Source organism: Dicentrarchus labrax, unplaced genomic scaffold (assembly GCF_905237075.1).
Source record: "Dicentrarchus labrax unplaced genomic scaffold, dlabrax2021, whole genome shotgun sequence".
NCBI lineage: Eukaryota > Metazoa > Chordata > Actinopteri > Moronidae > Dicentrarchus > Dicentrarchus labrax.
The window spans coordinates 21,338,911-21,355,931 of record NW_026136723.1 but is presented as its reverse complement, the minus strand read 5'-3'; the positions used below and the strand labels follow the sequence as shown (position 1 = coordinate 21,355,931).

The following is a 17,021-nucleotide window of genomic DNA, read 5'->3' as shown; positions in this document are numbered from 1 at the left end:
CTTGGAAAAGAAAATCTGAAAAGCAATGCTCAAAATATCAGCTTCAGTATCTACTGCCTCATAAAAGATACATTACACCTCTAGTCTCTTTGAAATGGAGCTATCTTTATGTCATATATGTAGGAGCTGAGCTTGTCCCCGTTTTTCCGATATACTTTGCTACCTGACGTCTCATATCGCGGTGTTTTTCAAAACCTGATTGAAAAATGAATTGGGATTGCATTGTTTTGAACACAGCCGTGTTTCATGCAACAAACAATATTGCTCCTAATGAAGGCTGCTAGACAGCTGTAATGGTTCTGAACAAAAGTAACAGCTCTTGTGCTGTCAAAGAGCTATTGAATATTTGTTTTGCCCTTGTACACATTTTGCTCAATAAATGAACTCTGCCCACATCTTTTGTCTTGGGAAATATCCAGGGTTGAGGTTCAATTTGAGTTATTTCTGTGAAGTAAACAAAACTCTGGAAAACTATGAAATCTATTTGACATTATAAGGTCTTTGTGGTCAAAGACCTTATAATTTAAAGCTAAATACAGGAAATGATTGACAAAACAATGTCACTATATGTGTTAATTGCTGCTGTAGTCAACATTTTTAATTGAGTGTAAAGCCATTTGACCCTGCAATCAGCTTAACAATCTTGGAGCCAAAATGAAAATCACGACACAAGGGAAACAACTACTGCTGTGCACAAAGCAACTGCCAAATTCACTCACTCAGTCATCTCTGGAATGCTTTTCAGCGCTTTTAATTCCCAGCTCTTTTTGTATTCCCATATTGTCTCCACAAAAGGGGGCCATGTGATTGCCTCTTTATTAATTTAGCTGAATACATTCATATTGGATCTTTAAATGCTTATCAGTGTTAGTGCGATTACATGCTTCATTATGTAAGTAATAGTTTTCCACTGTGGTCGTTAATGTGTGGATGTTTATTCCACACTCTGGTTCATGTTCGGGTTGCGCGTTTTCCCCCAAAGGCTTTATTCCCTCGTCTTTTAATTTTTGAGGTTGTCCTTGCTCTGTTGCTAAGGTAACGTGAAGAATACTGGGAGCTGCACTGGGCTTTCAGTTATCAATTAAAGCCAAGGACAGCTACACACTGAATGCATGTTGGCACACATGACAATTGGATGGTTCATGTGGATATATTTTTTTTTTTTTTTCAGTGTGGGTGTTGCCTGTGTGTGTGTGTGTGTGTGTGTGTGTGTGTGTGTGTGTGTGTGTGTGTGTGTGTGTGTGTGTGTGTGTGTGTGTGTGTGTGTGTGTGTGTGTGTGTGTGTGTGTGTGTGTGTGTGTGTGTGTGTGCGGCGCCTGTTCCCAGACGTATTGCAGTTAGAAATAAAGCAGGCTTCTCCTCTCACCCCTGTGCTGTCACTCAAATCTCTAATTGGCCCGGAGTCTCTTGAACACAGCTCTTTGAGCATGATTGTACTCCTGTTTTCTTCTCTCTGCTGTTTTCTCTCCGCCCTTTGGCTGTGTTGGCTGGCTGGCAGGCAGGAAGGCACCGGCTCACCTATTGTACTGGCCCCGGGAACACAGCTATGGGCTAAATCAGTGCAGAATGTAAAACACAGATGGCCATTGACTCACAAATGGGTTCATGGAAAATGAGAGTGTCTCCTGTGTCAAATTCTGCAGAGTCCACTAGCTTTTTTTCTACTCTCTGCCTCATCTGTCAGTCCAGCCACCCTCCACACCTCCTCCCTTCTCTCCTGCTAGTTCTACTCTCCCAAACTCAAATGCTTTCAACACACACACTTCTCTCCCTCTTCCTTGCACTCTGTCCCTCACTCTTTCTCCATCCAGGCCTCCCTCTCTCTTTTGTCGCCTCAGGCTCCTAGTCAGGGTTAATTAGCATTGAGTTGAGCTGTGTTTAATGGTTAATGTGGTTTTTCTTCCTGCGATGCCGTTCCCACCCCTCCCTGCAGATTCAGCATCTATCCACACAGCCTGCCAAGCAATCGCATTAAGAGCGGTGGCCTCTCCTACCTGCCTACCTGCTGTCACTTCGCCTACCTTCAGGAGATATAGACCACATGCCAAAACCAGCATGTACATCTCCCCCAATTTCTCTGTCTCCCTGGGATGCTAGATATAGAGTGAGTGGGAAGGAGCTGTGGAGAGAGGAGGAGAGAGTGAGGTAGTACCATATAATAAGAAACAGGTGAGAGGGAGAGCGAGATGGGAAAGATGAGAGCTACAGAATGTGGGGAGAGGAAGTGAGAAAGACAATGTGATAGATCTGACAGGGACCGAGCGAGATTGAATACGGGGGAGAGATGAGAGATGGGGTGGGGGGGACGGAGGTGGCGGGGAGCGAGAAGGCAAAGAAGAGGAAATGCTGCCAGTACCTGTTATTCTGCTTTTCTCCGGGTGGAGAAGCGAAGGGCTTCCATTGCTATGCCACACCACACGGCAGCCGGAGAGGAGGCTGAAGTGGAAGGGAGTGGATGTGAAATTTTAATCACCTCTCTCTGTTTGTAATTTTAGTAGCCCCTCAATCAAAATCAAAAGCATTGCCAGCACTTTCAAGAGCGATCCTTTGGCAGACTACTGTGCTGAAGTATTTAAACTAGAGTGGCATCTTGCAACCAGAGTACAGTGCAGTGCAGATATGTGTATGTATGTGCTATTACATGCAATCTAATATAGCCTGTATTAAATGTCATAAAGTTGGATTAAAGCTTCACTCTGTCCACAATGGCTACGACTACATTACTGAAGTTTTTGACCACTAGTGGTGCTGTTGAGCAACACTTTGATTAGCTTGCAAATTTGTTGTCTGTATCTAAAGCTCGACCAGCACATGCTGAAGAGGCCACACATACACACAAGTTCATAATACTCTCTGTCAGTCAACTTAAAAAAGGCAGTGATGCATAGTGACAGAAACTTGGTGGCATTTAATTTATTTTCTCTTTTTTGCGTGACTTGTAATCGACAAGTTCTAGCTTCTTGAAGGTGAAGACTTGCCCCTTTTCTTTGTTTTATATCATTTTAAACTCAATCTTGTTGTTTTCGGGACTGTTGATAGGACAGGATAAGACATTAGAAGTTGTCACCTCAGGCTCTGGAAAGTTGTGATGGTCATTTTTTCACCATTTTCTGGTTTCTGATTTTATACAGAAATGAAGAATCGATAAAATAACAACAGCAAAACAGAAAACCAGGAGTGATTCAACACAACATACAATATAAATATAATTGTACACTATCTGCCCAGCTTTAGACTGTGTATATTTCTTATTATTGATTATTCTTTTTATTTTAAAAGGTTAATACTTAATCAATCCTTGAGGGAAAATGTCACTCAGTTGCCAGTACATATCTAACCAAAGTGTGAAAGTGGTAGTCTATTAAAGAAGGCTATAATAATGCATGTACACATAAGGGATCAACTAGAACAACAACAGAGGCATAGTTCAGCAAGATTATAAAAAAAGACTTTGCCTCAGTGCATGTGCATAAGCAGTAACAGGTAACAGATTCTGAAATGTTTCTGAATTTTAAATGTTTGGTTTGTCTCAGCCAGGATATGTAAAGCTGTCCAAACCAGTTGCCCTGTGGACCCAACAGGATGTGTGCAAATGGCTGAAGAAACATTGTCCCAATCAGCACCAGATCTACAGCGACTCCTTCAAACAGCACGACATCACAGGTACTACTTCACACTTGCTCTAACCTGAACTGTGGTCATGGAAGATGGTCTCTCATTCATTCAATTTGCAGCGTAACTGTTGTGGGCTTTTTTTCCCCCCATGCAATTAAAAAACATTTGTGCTGTAGCTGTTGCAAGGTGATTAGTGGTTGAAGGGAAGGTCAAAATCACTCTATGTACCAAGTGCAATATTTATCTTGTATTTGTGACATTGCTACAGACACTGGGAAGCAGGGAATTGACAAAACAATGTTTTCACATCAAGTTAAGAGTGAAAACTTTGGAGTCACACAGCTCGTCTCTGTTCTGCATTTGTCATCTTGATGAAGCCAGATCCCATTCATAACATCCCAGGTGCGGCCTGCACCCGCTTGTATGCCACCTGCAGCCCTGCCACCCGGCCTACCCGTCTGTCCATCCCTTCCTTCCCACTGTCAGAGTTACCACTGACAACAGTTGCCACGTCAATCATTTCCCTAACGAGGCTCCGTCAAGGTCACCCCGGCGCTAACGATACTCCGGTCCGCATAGTAACAGACGACCGTTAATTGCCATGCACTCTTCCTCTCAGAGCACGACTGATCCCATTAATATGTTTATTTGTCGCTGTCGAGGTCCTCCTCGACTCAGTGACTGGCTGGCAGGATAAATCACTCTGCGGCCATGATGAGTGGCGTAATGACTCATGCTCCCGTTTTACCCTTTGATGCATTTTGACTGTTACTTGTTTGCATGGTGGGATTTAGCATCCTCTGTTTAATGGTCTGAAAATATGAATCTCACTGCTTTGCGGTTCAAGTTGCACACATATCTCATCAGCAACATTGAGGTCCAGGAGATAACCCACAGTCCATTGCATGCTTGTTGAACCGCTGCAACATTTTGGATACATCTTCAAGTAGAAGCATTTTGGAGAATGTCATTTTCTTTTCATTCAAGGTACAATAAAAACAGCTGCAATGACTAATCACTTGTGAAACACAAGTTGTTTTGTTTAGTTTATTAATTTGGATCTTGCATGCAACACAGTAATAATTCAGATTAAAAGACATAACACGAAAAGGACTTACAGACCCTCCCACTGAAAACACTCCTGTTATCACATCCGTGCAGTTTGTTATTACATAAAAGAGAAATCATGTCAAGTGCAGTCATCCAGTCATTCAGTTGGTATAAATTTCTCATGAGGTCCATATCTAATTAAGTGTTCCTGCGATGCTTGAAGAATTCAGTTATAACCTGTAAATAAATTATATTTTCTCTTTATTAGTCTTTCAGTGATTAAAACATTGGATCTTAGCTTCTTAATGGTGTATTAACTGAATGACCTGTGTTTGTTATTAAGCTGTAATGATTTTCACAGGATCAAACAAGAGAAGAAAGGGTTAACCAAATATGCATGCATGCTCATGCGCATACAATGCGCACACACGTTTTCCTACTGGCACAATTAGGAGGAATAATGACATGCGCAAAACCTGCAAGTAATTCAGTTTGTCTTCACATTGAGCATTAATTAACAGAACCCAATTAAAACAGGCCAAGCCACACCAATTGGGCTCACAAGGCAATTTGCATCCCAATCAATCTTTGAAATATTATGCAGATATATTTTTTCTGTCCTACGCCCTATTAGAATAAACAAGGGGGAAACAAATGATGAATGGAATATTGTTGTGGAAAACAATCATGCGTAGACAAACAAACAGTGAGTATGAATACATTTATAAGTGCATGCAGGCGTGCATCTGAGAATATCTATTTGTTCAGTGTGCTTGTCATAGACTAGCTCTGACCCTTGAAGACTGGCGGTGGTGTGTGTGTGTGTGTGTGTGTGTGTGTGTGTGTGTGTGTGTTTGTATCTGCATGAATAGGCCTGATTTTTGGTTTTCAGAACATTGGATTCTCCAGACCGTAGCGTTTCTTTACTGTATTTTCGGTCCAATCCATCCATAACAGAACACTCAACCCTCTTTTCGGCTGCCAGCGGTACTCAATCTCACTTGTCTTGGCAATGTAGTCATCCCTTCATAAAGTAGCAAATCAATAAACGGTCTCTATTCCAGATCATAATTCAAACAGGCATTTGTGTCCTCCCTCCTTTGACATAAAACAGCGGCGAGGGAAATGCATTTTACTGCGTACCAGGGGCTGGTGCAACATTTTTAACGTCGAATGACTTCAGTATGCAGCAGCTGCCTCCCTGCTAGGCTCCTGTAACCTCAGCCAAAGAAATCAATGTTGCCCGCCCTCCCTGCAGCCTATACTGCCAAGAAACCCTTTCCCTCCCTCAATCTTCACCTCCCACCCCCAACAGAGACAGCTTCGAATTTGACTTTAACACCCAGCTGCCATTAAAAATGCATTAAAGCATATTACGGCATAATTAGATATTAGTCCTTAATCCGTTGTAATTACAAGGACGAAGCTCTTTTGGTGGGAGAGTAGCTTGGCAAGATAAATTAGTTAAACATACAATTTCCGATACCTTAGATGTAATCAGCACACAAGGTGTGATGACATAGGTAATCAAAAGCAAGAGGGTGGAAGAGAGGGAAAAAAGTGTGAGTCACTATTAAGTTATATTTTCTGTCAGAGAAGACCATTACATCACACTGTGGGAATTCAGAGCCTCTCTAAAGGCATACAAAGACAGAATTAGATGCAGCTGTAGAGTCAGGCTGGAGGGGCAGGTTTAAAAACTTCTGAATGAGTAAAATGAGTAAAAATGTCTTAAAACTCACATTTCAAGCTTTGGTTCTTGGCAACAACAAGCTGTACATTATTAATAGTTACATTGCTCTTTCATTATTCAGTGTCATAAATGAATGCCAAATTATTAACTTTAATGTGAAATAATATCAATAAATAGTTGCTATTTGTAACTTGAAACAGCCCACAACCACAGACAGATTATGTCCCTGGACAAAGCCCGCCACCCCTCCTATATAGGAGCAAAACACCCAGATTGAGAGACACAAAACAAAATTTGAACAAATTCTGTAGGTTTGAGAAAAACAGAAACAGCAGTGCAGTGCAATGGGACCTAGAGAATACTACTCCTATCATCCATCGGTTAGACTGTTTTTCCTCACACAGGAATACTCCAGATAAATGAATAACAGTCCTCATAATATCCATTGATGTATGATGTCATAAGACCTTACTCTGAATAATTAATAGGCTGTAATATTACTGGCTTAATGAAGGGTGGCCTGTATCCAGCAGCTCACACTATACCTCTTCAGTTCTCTTAAAGGTCTGCCTCAACCCCCTTCGCTTTGGCAGATCCATCATCTCTCCACTCTGAAAATAACATCAGCCTGTGACGCTCTGGCCGTGATCTCTTCGTCCACTGGAAGGTCTCACACTGGGTACAAAATGTATTTTTGATGAGCCGCAGAAAAGGGATGAAAGGTGACAAACGCTATTTTAAAACCAGACGAGGACACGCAGCAACAGGCCTAAACAGGACTTGAGTGATGAGACAATGAATTCTGCAGGCACCACAGACTGCTGTCATAAAAGTGCTGCTGTGTAATAGGGGAACAGGCACATAGTAAATGAGTCAAAGGCACTAACATGGCTGCATATCAACTCTCGAGCCACAAAACAGCTCCACTGGTGGCCATTGTTTTGTGTAATTTCCAAACAAGAAACTCGAACAGCTCGCTGCTGATGAGCTGTTTGGGGGACAATTTGATCCACAGACAGAAGGAATCGTGGTTAATGATGCCATTGGCAAGATGATTATATAGCAATGTGTAATATAAAATTAATTACTGTTCTGCCAATTGCATGTTTTGAAAATGTCGTCCTTGCTTTTCCATATGGAGAGTTTGGGAATTAATCTTCAGAGACTGTGAGTGACACAGATAAATAAAAGTGTAGTTTATTATCATTATACACTTTTAGTTTCACTGGTACTGTGTAATGCTGATGATGATGAACATACAAAGATACTATATTCTTCTCTTTATGTTATTCCCTTTCTTTCAACAACTGGCTGCCTTTGTAACCAGATAAAGGAAGAAGAAAAGCATTGACCTGCCAGAAAAAGAGAAAAATGGACTCTTGATATTCAAGCCATTACAGCTCATGTCCCAGTGAGCCTGTTATAATGATCATGCCAAGAAAAGTAGAGATTTAGTCAAAGACAACCCATCTCATCACCTCTATGTGGTCATGTACAGCCTCAATCACAGTAATCCTCTCACACTGTGCTGAGTGCATCGCACTTCACCAGTACGATTCAGCAGTGGCACTCCAGCTAAGAAAAGGCTCAGACCAGGCAATGTCTCAGTGGAGCTTGTAGGCATGTGTGGAGTTTATTTTGCAGTTTTAACACACTGGTGCTGTTGCTGCTCGTTACCACACAGGCACAGTAAATAAAGTTTGGTCTATCTTTCAAAACGGAGAAGGACTTGACAATTATCTGTGTCCAAATTGCATTCAGAGCTCTAGCTGTATGTGTTTATGAATCTTATATATAGGCTGATATGTTTAGTTATTTCAAGACTTATTGGGGCAAGAAGATGTGTTTTTTCAACAGAAAGTCTTCATTTCAAACTGGAGATGATGGACTTTTAGCAGGCAGGGTGGGTGTGAATTGCATTATGGGATAACATTATGGGATTGTTGCTCTGGGGTTTTTGGAGCTTTATCCATACAAGGGACTAAAAGTTAAGATACTTTTTGCTTTTTAAAACAGATATTGATATCATATGGCAAATGTATGCCAAATCATAAACAGTCAAACTGATGTTCATAGAAATGAACTGTGTTCCACTACAAACAAAACCTAATAACTCAAGTTTGTTAGTTTTCAATTACAGCTTGCCTGGAAATGTGTAAGACAAGGTGTATTGTATACACCATTCACACATAGAGGCAATTGAAAGTGCTTTACATGAGGCAAAGAAATGCATTAGACCATTAAAAACCAATTAAAATAAAATAAAAAGAGATACACAAAATACAGTTAGAGTGCGGTAATGAGAGGCCCCAAATTCAATAAAGGCTTTAAAAGTGCAGAAGAGAATCCCATCAATCAAACGCACAGGAGAACAGCAGAGTTTTTAACAATAACATGATAGCGTCCCAATACACTTAATATAATATACTTATGAAAGTTGATAAAAGATAATATGGAATACTTATTTCACTAGTGAGGGCCATGTGCAGAAAGTCTGTGGCACACAACAAGTGGTCGCATTAATTCTTTATGATCTCCCTCACCTGTGACAGGATGTTAGCTCTCTGAAATAACAGCCAGCAGTCCTTCCGTAATGACCACAGAACATCAGACTGGTCTGTTTAACTCAGGACAGCTAGTTAGCTCACAGTGAACCTCACAGTGATTTCAGCAATTTATACCGACTCCACAGCGATAGAGTCCCAGTGAGCTGTCTTCAGGTTGTTAGCTGTGGCTAACCAACAGAGGTGCCGTATAATGATCAGCAAACTGAAATAGATCAGTAGTGGTGAAATCAGCATGAGGCTACTGCTGCTGTGACAAGTGGATATCGAGGCGGCTTATTATCCGTGTGTGGGTGGGTATTTGTGTGTGTGTCTCTCTGGCTGGCTGGACTAGTTTCATTACTTAGACTGAACCCTGTCCTCTCCTGGATCGTAACTGTCCTCCTCTTGTACAGTCAGGAATAGCATTAGCATTGGATCACTGGTGCTTAGTGGCTGCAGTAGCCTTTTAGCTGCAGGGCTACAAACAACTCTGTTACTGAGACAATCGGTCGCCATTTACTTTAAAGACTTCTAGCGGTGCAACATCACAGCGAACCACCGGTGAAGAATCTGCCTAGTGCTGCTACAGTCTATGTTTTGTCGTTGTCAGCTAGTCCAAAAGTTGCTATCACACTTTTATTCTTGGGGGGGGGGGGGTTCCTATCGCATATGGCAGCAAAAAGTATACTTACAACCCAGCGTGCAACAGTCACATCACTTGTTATTCTGTGCTTGACAGAGTGTAGTGCAGGTTTGGAGTGCAGTACGCCAGATGCAGCTCAGTGACATTTATCCCCAGAGGACACACATATGGGCACACAGCTGCGCGGGAGATTTGAGAAATATGTGTGACTGGTGTGGAAGATTTACCTGAGGAGAAGTAGTCATAGAATACATTCTTGCACCGTATCACACAGCTGCCAAAACATGTCTGGGTTGGAAAATGTGATTTTTTTTTAAGTTAGACTGAGAGGAGGGTTCATTTTTTGTTGCCTTTGAGCTCCTGTCTTCAACCATGCCTGCCCCACACACAACCTCAATTAGCGTGGCATTTTAGCTCCATGGGACCAATATGGCAATATTTCCCAGTTTGCACATGCTTATTATGTGTGTGTTTTTGTGTGAGTGTGTGCGTGTACAGATACACTTTAGGCTCCCATTCATCAAAGCCGTGGTTGACGTGCCGGGCTATAGCTGTAGATTAATCTGCTTCAGCACAACACTGCTGCTCACCCACCACTCATTAATCTAATTCCCAGGGACAATGTGTTTGTGTGTGTACTCACATCAGCGTGTTTCTGTAAAGTATGTGTAACATATTTGGTTTGTGTGTAAAAACACATTCAGTACAATATAGCCCATCATATATATCTTTTTACTTACAATATAGCTCTTGTCTAATAAAATACAGACTCTTGGCTATAAATCAGAGAGAGATGTGCTACAGGTAACCACCAGAATCGAGGAAATAGGTGAAGGAGAGAAATATTCAGAGTTCAGTGAAAGCACAAGCAGCTCATCTTCCTGGGAGTTTGAATTCACTAACCTCCTTATAGAAAATAGGGGAAGGAATAATTTACCTCATTCCGGGGGGGATAAAAAAAATATGGTAGTCAATAAGACGGTATCTGGAGGGTAGGTACAGTGTTTTTATGCACATTTTCAGCTGGTACATAAAATTAAAAAAGAGAGTCTGAGATGGAGAAGATGACACATTGGAAAAAATATGCTGATGGAAACAGATTTTGCAGTACCTGCTTCTTCTACTGTAGAAAGGGATGCAGCTCATTCTGCCACTCAGTTACCACCAATCCACCAGAAACCCCCCACAGTAAAGAATAAAAAGAGCAGGGTTTTCAGGGGTGTACATAATTGCAATATGCCCAGTTTGAGTCCCCTCTTTATCACCATAGTGCCTGATTAAAAACGCTACAGGGTATACATGGATCAGAGGCTACAAATTAATTCATTTAATGTTTTAGCAGCAATAAAGCACCACAATGTATCAGAGGGGCAAACTGAAGTACCGACTGCAGTCAATAATAAATGCTAAAAATACAGCACCTGGTAACTGCTGTGGGTGCATTTTTGTTGAAAAAGCTTAAAGCTGCTGGAATAGGAGACCTCATATATCTGTTTAGGCTACATCTGGAAAACCTCTGTTCTGATGGAAACGACTGATTGGCTCACAGTTTGTTGACTACAAAACAGAGAAGTCACATCTGCTTCCTACAGTTCTGAGCTTCTAAAATGAATGGCAGAAATAGCATGTGTGCAATATTTTAGAGACCCCCCAAAATTTCACAAATCATGTTTTCAGGAGCTCATGTCTTATTAAGAGGAGCTAAGCTCCCTCTGGCTCCACTGTAGTTCGCACCCTGACAGGCTCCCCTTTAATGATGGTAGGAGCTAGAGAATGTAACCTTGTCACGTACTGGTGAACTATTCCCATATAGTTTGGTCATGAACACATCTTATTTTGCCCTAATCTAAAAAATTTGTTCAAAAAATGCAAAGCATTTCTATGGAAATAGTGGTTGGGAGAATTGAGGTGTCTTAGAAGAGAGAGAAATTCTAATCCAATCAATAAAATAAGCTACAGGTAAAGTACAACTGAGTAAAAAAAAACATCTTTGTTGCCTTCAACGACAGCGGATATATACACATGTTCAGAACTAGATGCTCCTGCTGTTGAGCGAGGAGCGGACAACGGTGTCGCAGTGTGTAAAATATGTTTTAGGTCAGGAGTTAATGATTTTCTGCCATGTCTTTTCTTTGCCATCGTCTTTTTGTGTTGCCCTGCCAAATGAACTGAAGCCATGTGTTACAATTTAGTAGAATTAACCATGCAGCACAGTGCCAAGCTGACATAATATTTTGTTTGTACCACTACACAGCCCAGTCGTTTTGTCATTTTTTCTCATCACTGCTATAGTTGTGATGCCTTTTATAGCTGATTCACTATTTTTCTATCACTTTTAGAAATTCAACTTTTCTTCAAGCATCCCTTCCTCTCTTACCTCATTTATTTCCTCTTGACCAATTTCCTCTTCTGTCCTCCTCCTCGTCCTCCTCCTCGTCCTCCTCCTCCTCCACCTCCTCCTCCCCCTCTCCTCATGGCCATGCTACACTGCTCTGTGTATTAATTGTGGTTTGAAAAATTCCCAGCTGAGGCTTGGTGGGATTGTCGAAGCCAATGGCTCAGAACTGCAGGGCGAGAGAGTGAAAGCTTGGACTCCTTTCAGAAGCTGTTCCACCCTGCTGATACTGCCTCGCCGGCCGGAAGGAGCACCGCGTTGGCACCTACCGCCGAGAACTGGCAGTTTGTTCGCAGTCATCAGCGAGCCTCTCATATTCTAGGCATCCGCAGTACTCCACCTGCCCACATTAATACACTTCTCGTTTTAAGCTGTTAGAGGATCTCAGGACTGATGTATTAAAACATCCACAGGAAAACTTATTTAATGAATTAAACATTGATGCTAAATGCTTTTAATGACCAATTCTGAATCATAACTGGAAGGTTTCATTAACCCTGATGTCCTGTTTGGAGTCCTGGAGGCCCTCTTTAATAGCTCAAAAATAAATGTAACATTGTTTTATCACCTCTCTAGAATTGCTTATGAATTCAGCTGGCTAACATAGCTTAGCATAAATATTGGAAAGAGGAGACTTTTAGCCTGGTTCTGTCCAAAGGTAGCACAAATTAACATCAATCTGTTAAAAATAAAATGTCAAAATGGACCAGTAACTTCCTGAAGTATCCACTAGTTGCCTGGTGCTGGTAGGTGGATTTTGTGAGAACCAGGTTTGCTGTTTCCCTCTATTTACAGTCTTAATGCTAAGCTAAGCTAGCCAGCTGCTAGCTTCACCTACCGGCATGAAAGTGGTATCTGTCTTCTCAATTAAATCTTGGCAAGAAAATGACTAAGCATAGTCCCAAAATGTCGAACATCTCCTTTAAACAGATTTTCATGCAGTCTATATCTGTTATTGATTACACAGGACTATCCAAAGTCAATTTAAATTTACGTCATTGGAAGTTCAGCACAGTTTATGATTTCCTTATTTGGTGTAATGACATTGTTTCATAGCCATTTTTGTACTTTTTCAACTTCATCAAGCTCAGGTTCTGGCGAAGGGAAAGGTTATCACTCAAATACTCTTTTACATGTTTGGGCAGCAGTGGGGTCTGTGGAACACCAAACAATGCAGAAGTAAAGCCATTGTCAACAAAACACAAGAGTTAAAGGATGCCTCAATAAATAATCTTTGTAATACAAAGATTAGCGAAGATGCTGTGTGAACCATCTCCTGGTCAGTAAGCTGTCTTGTATCTGCTGTTATTTAAGATAAGACATTAGTGAAGCATAGAATAAGTGAACCTCTGTTGCCATGCCGATCTATCTTTGGTTACAAGATGAGGTGCCAAGTGATGGTTGGTCAATATTTATAGACTCATAACAGCATGCTTTATGTGCACTCGGTTTTCTTCTGTCAATTTCTACATCTTCCTTTTCTCCCCAACTTTCCGCCCTCCTTTGATTCATCATTCCACTTTCTCTTTCCACCTCACTAATCTTTGTCTTTTCCATCATCCCATTTAATATGCTTCTCTCACTTCTGAGCCTTTATGACTCTACTTAGCTCCCCGGTGTTTATGTAATGGGTACTTTCGGCGCCATTTTGCGATGAAGCATCTTAACTATGTTTGGCATTTTACCCCCATCTGGCCTTAGCGCCAAGCGAAGAGCTTCTTTTGTTAAGGCAGGAGAAAATTGGCCTAACACAGTCAATGTTACACCACTAACACTTAAGGGTACTTAGCTTTCCCAACTACTCCCTTCTGTGCTGTGGTAGCAAAGTGGTAGCGTGGGGCTCTGCATGTCCTAATGATCTACAATAGATCGTCCAAACAAGTCAAGAGACATGAAATGATAAAGTCTGCTTCTCTCTGTTGTCGTTTTTAAAATGGGGCATTGAATAAGGGTACAAATTTAAAATTCTATTTCAATTTTGCATCAGTCATGAATGAAGCTTTATATTTGTTAACGTCAATGATCTGACAGAAATACAGGAGAAGGAAAATGAATGTGACAGATTAACTTCCATGAACCTATCAGGACTGATCTCTCCCCTGGGTGTCAACCAATCAGAGCCAGTTTCTTGCCCAGACAGTCTTCAGGGCAAAGGAGCTTGGGGTCCAACCTAATGCCTAGTAATTATCCTGAATTATCATCCTATCTGCTTACCACCCCACATGTTACAAAGGCACTCATAACAAGCATTAATAATTACACCATACTCCCGTTTTACCAGCAGCCCAAATCTCCCTCATAGAAACTGATTGGATGATTAAATTATGGATTTTATACAAGGATTTGCAATTAAGGAAGGAGCTGTGAAGGATTCTTGCTCAAGGGATGTGCAGTACTGATATTTATGTAAAGCGTGTTCTGTGTTTTAGAAGAATATGTTTCACATTCAGTTGTGTTGATCTTAAAAGCAAATTTCAGGCTGATTGACATTCACATAATAGGCAATGGCTCTCATAAAAACAATTAGTTTTTATGTCAGAAACAGTGTTGCAACCTTGAACAGCTCTCTGTTATCAACACACAATGCACAATTTATGTGGCTGTAATTTTCTGACCATGTTTGTGTTTGTTTCCTTTCTCTGTTCTTCCCCTGACATAAATGCTTTATCTGTACCCTTTGTGTCTCCAGCTGTGCCTATTGAATTCCCTCTGGCTTCCCACTCATTCTGGCCCTCAACTTTCGGCCTTGTTTCTTTTTCTGTTTAGGGCGGGCTCTGATGAGATTGACAGACAGAAAGCTGGAAAGAATGGGTATCATGCAGGAAGCCCAGAGGCAGCACATCCTGCAGCAGGTCCTACAGCTTCGTGTCCGAGAGGAAGTCAGGACCCTTCAACTTCTCACACAAGGTAGACTTTTCAGAACACATTTGAACCCTTTAATACTCATAAAATATGTAAAACAATATATAAACAGTATGAAATCTCATTCAGCATATAATTCACTCACACAAGCTTGACACTACATGTTATTATAGGACATGCTGTATCTGTTTCTCTCCTGGGTAAAGATTATTCACAAGGAGAATGACATCTGACATTCTGATGAATATTCAAATCATTTACTGTGTGCAGCATTTATGTGCATGCCATCTGTAGTCATGGCAATCACTGCATGTTTTAAAGCTGGCAGGAAGTGATGAATCAAAAATTATTATGCAACTACAAGACTCATGCACACATTTTTTTGGCATTTTGATCAGGCCCAGAGACACAGTAGGATTTAAAATGCTGAAATTTCACAGTGAAATCAATTCATTACAAAAGGAATGACAGTGATCAGAGTATCCGCTCAAGACAATCAATCTGCATGAATGTTACCCGTGGATTAGATGAAGCTATTGTAGCTTATAAGCTGTGTTGAGCCATCTACTTTTATTTAACCTCTTCTGTCAGAGTAAAAACTGTTCCACAAAAGACTAATGGTGTGCAGATGTTTATGAGAAAGAAGTATATGGTACAAATAGGTCTTTTGAGTGATCCTGTTAGCAACCAAGCTAAACTAACAAGCTGATGAGTGTGCTAACTGACAGTTAGCAAGCTTGTTAGGTCAAAGAGCTTTATTATCCTATTGAATGAAATGGTGTGCAATTGTGGCCAAAATGCCAGGGGGATGTAGAACAGGCAAGAAAAAATAGAGAGCCCACCTAGGTTAGTTAGCCAATTTAGCTTGCCAGTTACTGCAGCTCACCAACTTCCCCTCTGATCATTCACCATGTCACCATCTGGCCCCAACTATTCCAGCAAAACATTGCACCATAGACCTACTAGAGGTCAAAAACTGCACCTTTAAGATCAGCAACTTTATTTTTCTGTACAAGTTGGGTGAAGTGATAACTTCACATTTCAGGATAACTGCAGAGTCTAAAGTCCTACCTACTGAATGCGAGACACTCGCCTCAACAATATGTGTAGGTGCTACTTCACTCCAACGCAAGCATGGGGATAATCAGTGCTGGCATGCTGACAGAAGAACAAATACCTTCACAATTTTGCAAGCCACGTATTGAGACAAAAAAAAATAGAAAGAAAGAAAACGCATTCAGTTTTAATTCTAAGCAGAAATAAACGGTTTAGCATGTGTGGGAGAAAGCATTTGCACTGAAATAGTGAATAGAGTTCTGAATTCAGAATGCATTCTTAAGAAATTATGTTCCAAAAAAATTAGCTTAGAAAGTATTACTGATTTAGTGTTGAAGCCATATCTAATAAAGTAAGTAATCAATAATTATCTTAACTGTTACACTTGAGAGATATTCAACAGAGAAACACAGATGGCTTTAGATTAAGATTTGTAACTATTGGTAGTTCAAGAATATTTTATTAGAAACAATTATAATATATCAAATAAAAGTAAAATATTTCTAGAATATGAAAATTTTTTTGAATAATTCTAATTTATCATCAAAGTTATACAAAATAATTTTACTATAATTTAGAAATGTATTTCCAATTTTAGTTAACCTTCATTTAGAGAGATCTCATTTTTGATGTTGCCCTGGATTTAATCTAACAATAAATAAATGTTGCACAAAAGTATAGTGCAGTGAGCAGTAGGGGAAGATGTATAATAATAATAATAATAATAATAATAATTATTATTATTATTATTATTATTATTATTATTATTATTATTATTATTATTATTATTATAGTAGTGCATTAATTTTATTAATGCACTACTATAATAATAATAATAATAATAATAATAATAATAATAATAATTATTATTATTATTATTATTATTATTATTATTATTATAGCAGTGCATTAATTTTATTAATGCATTAACCTGTAAGTATACTTATGTATTTGGTCAGAGTGGAGCTTTAAACTTCTTTATGTTCCTGGGTATGTTAATCAGATGCACCATTTAGATATTGATCATATGTATGGTATTTTTAATCTTAATACTCGAAGACTGAATATGCTGTATATTCACACAAGCTACAATATATTCATCATTTACATTATTAGCTCCAGTTAATTTTGACCTTTCGCCAATGACACTGCAAAAACATT

General features: G+C 40.1%; 1 protein-coding gene across 3 annotated transcripts in view; it reads left to right on the top strand.

Annotated features, from left to right (window-relative positions):
* The window catches only part of samd12 (sterile alpha motif domain containing 12), a 97,547-nt gene that overhangs the window by 24,234 nt on the left and 56,292 nt on the right, over positions 1-17,021 (top strand). For all 3 annotated transcript variants that reach the window (XM_051390286.1, XM_051390285.1, XM_051390284.1), the window contains exons 3-4: positions 3,534-3,663; positions 14,709-14,849. In XM_051390286.1, the coding sequence (XP_051246246.1) occupies positions 3,534-3,663; positions 14,709-14,849 (271 nt within the window). The remainder of the gene's footprint in view (positions 1-3,533; positions 3,664-14,708; positions 14,850-17,021) is intronic.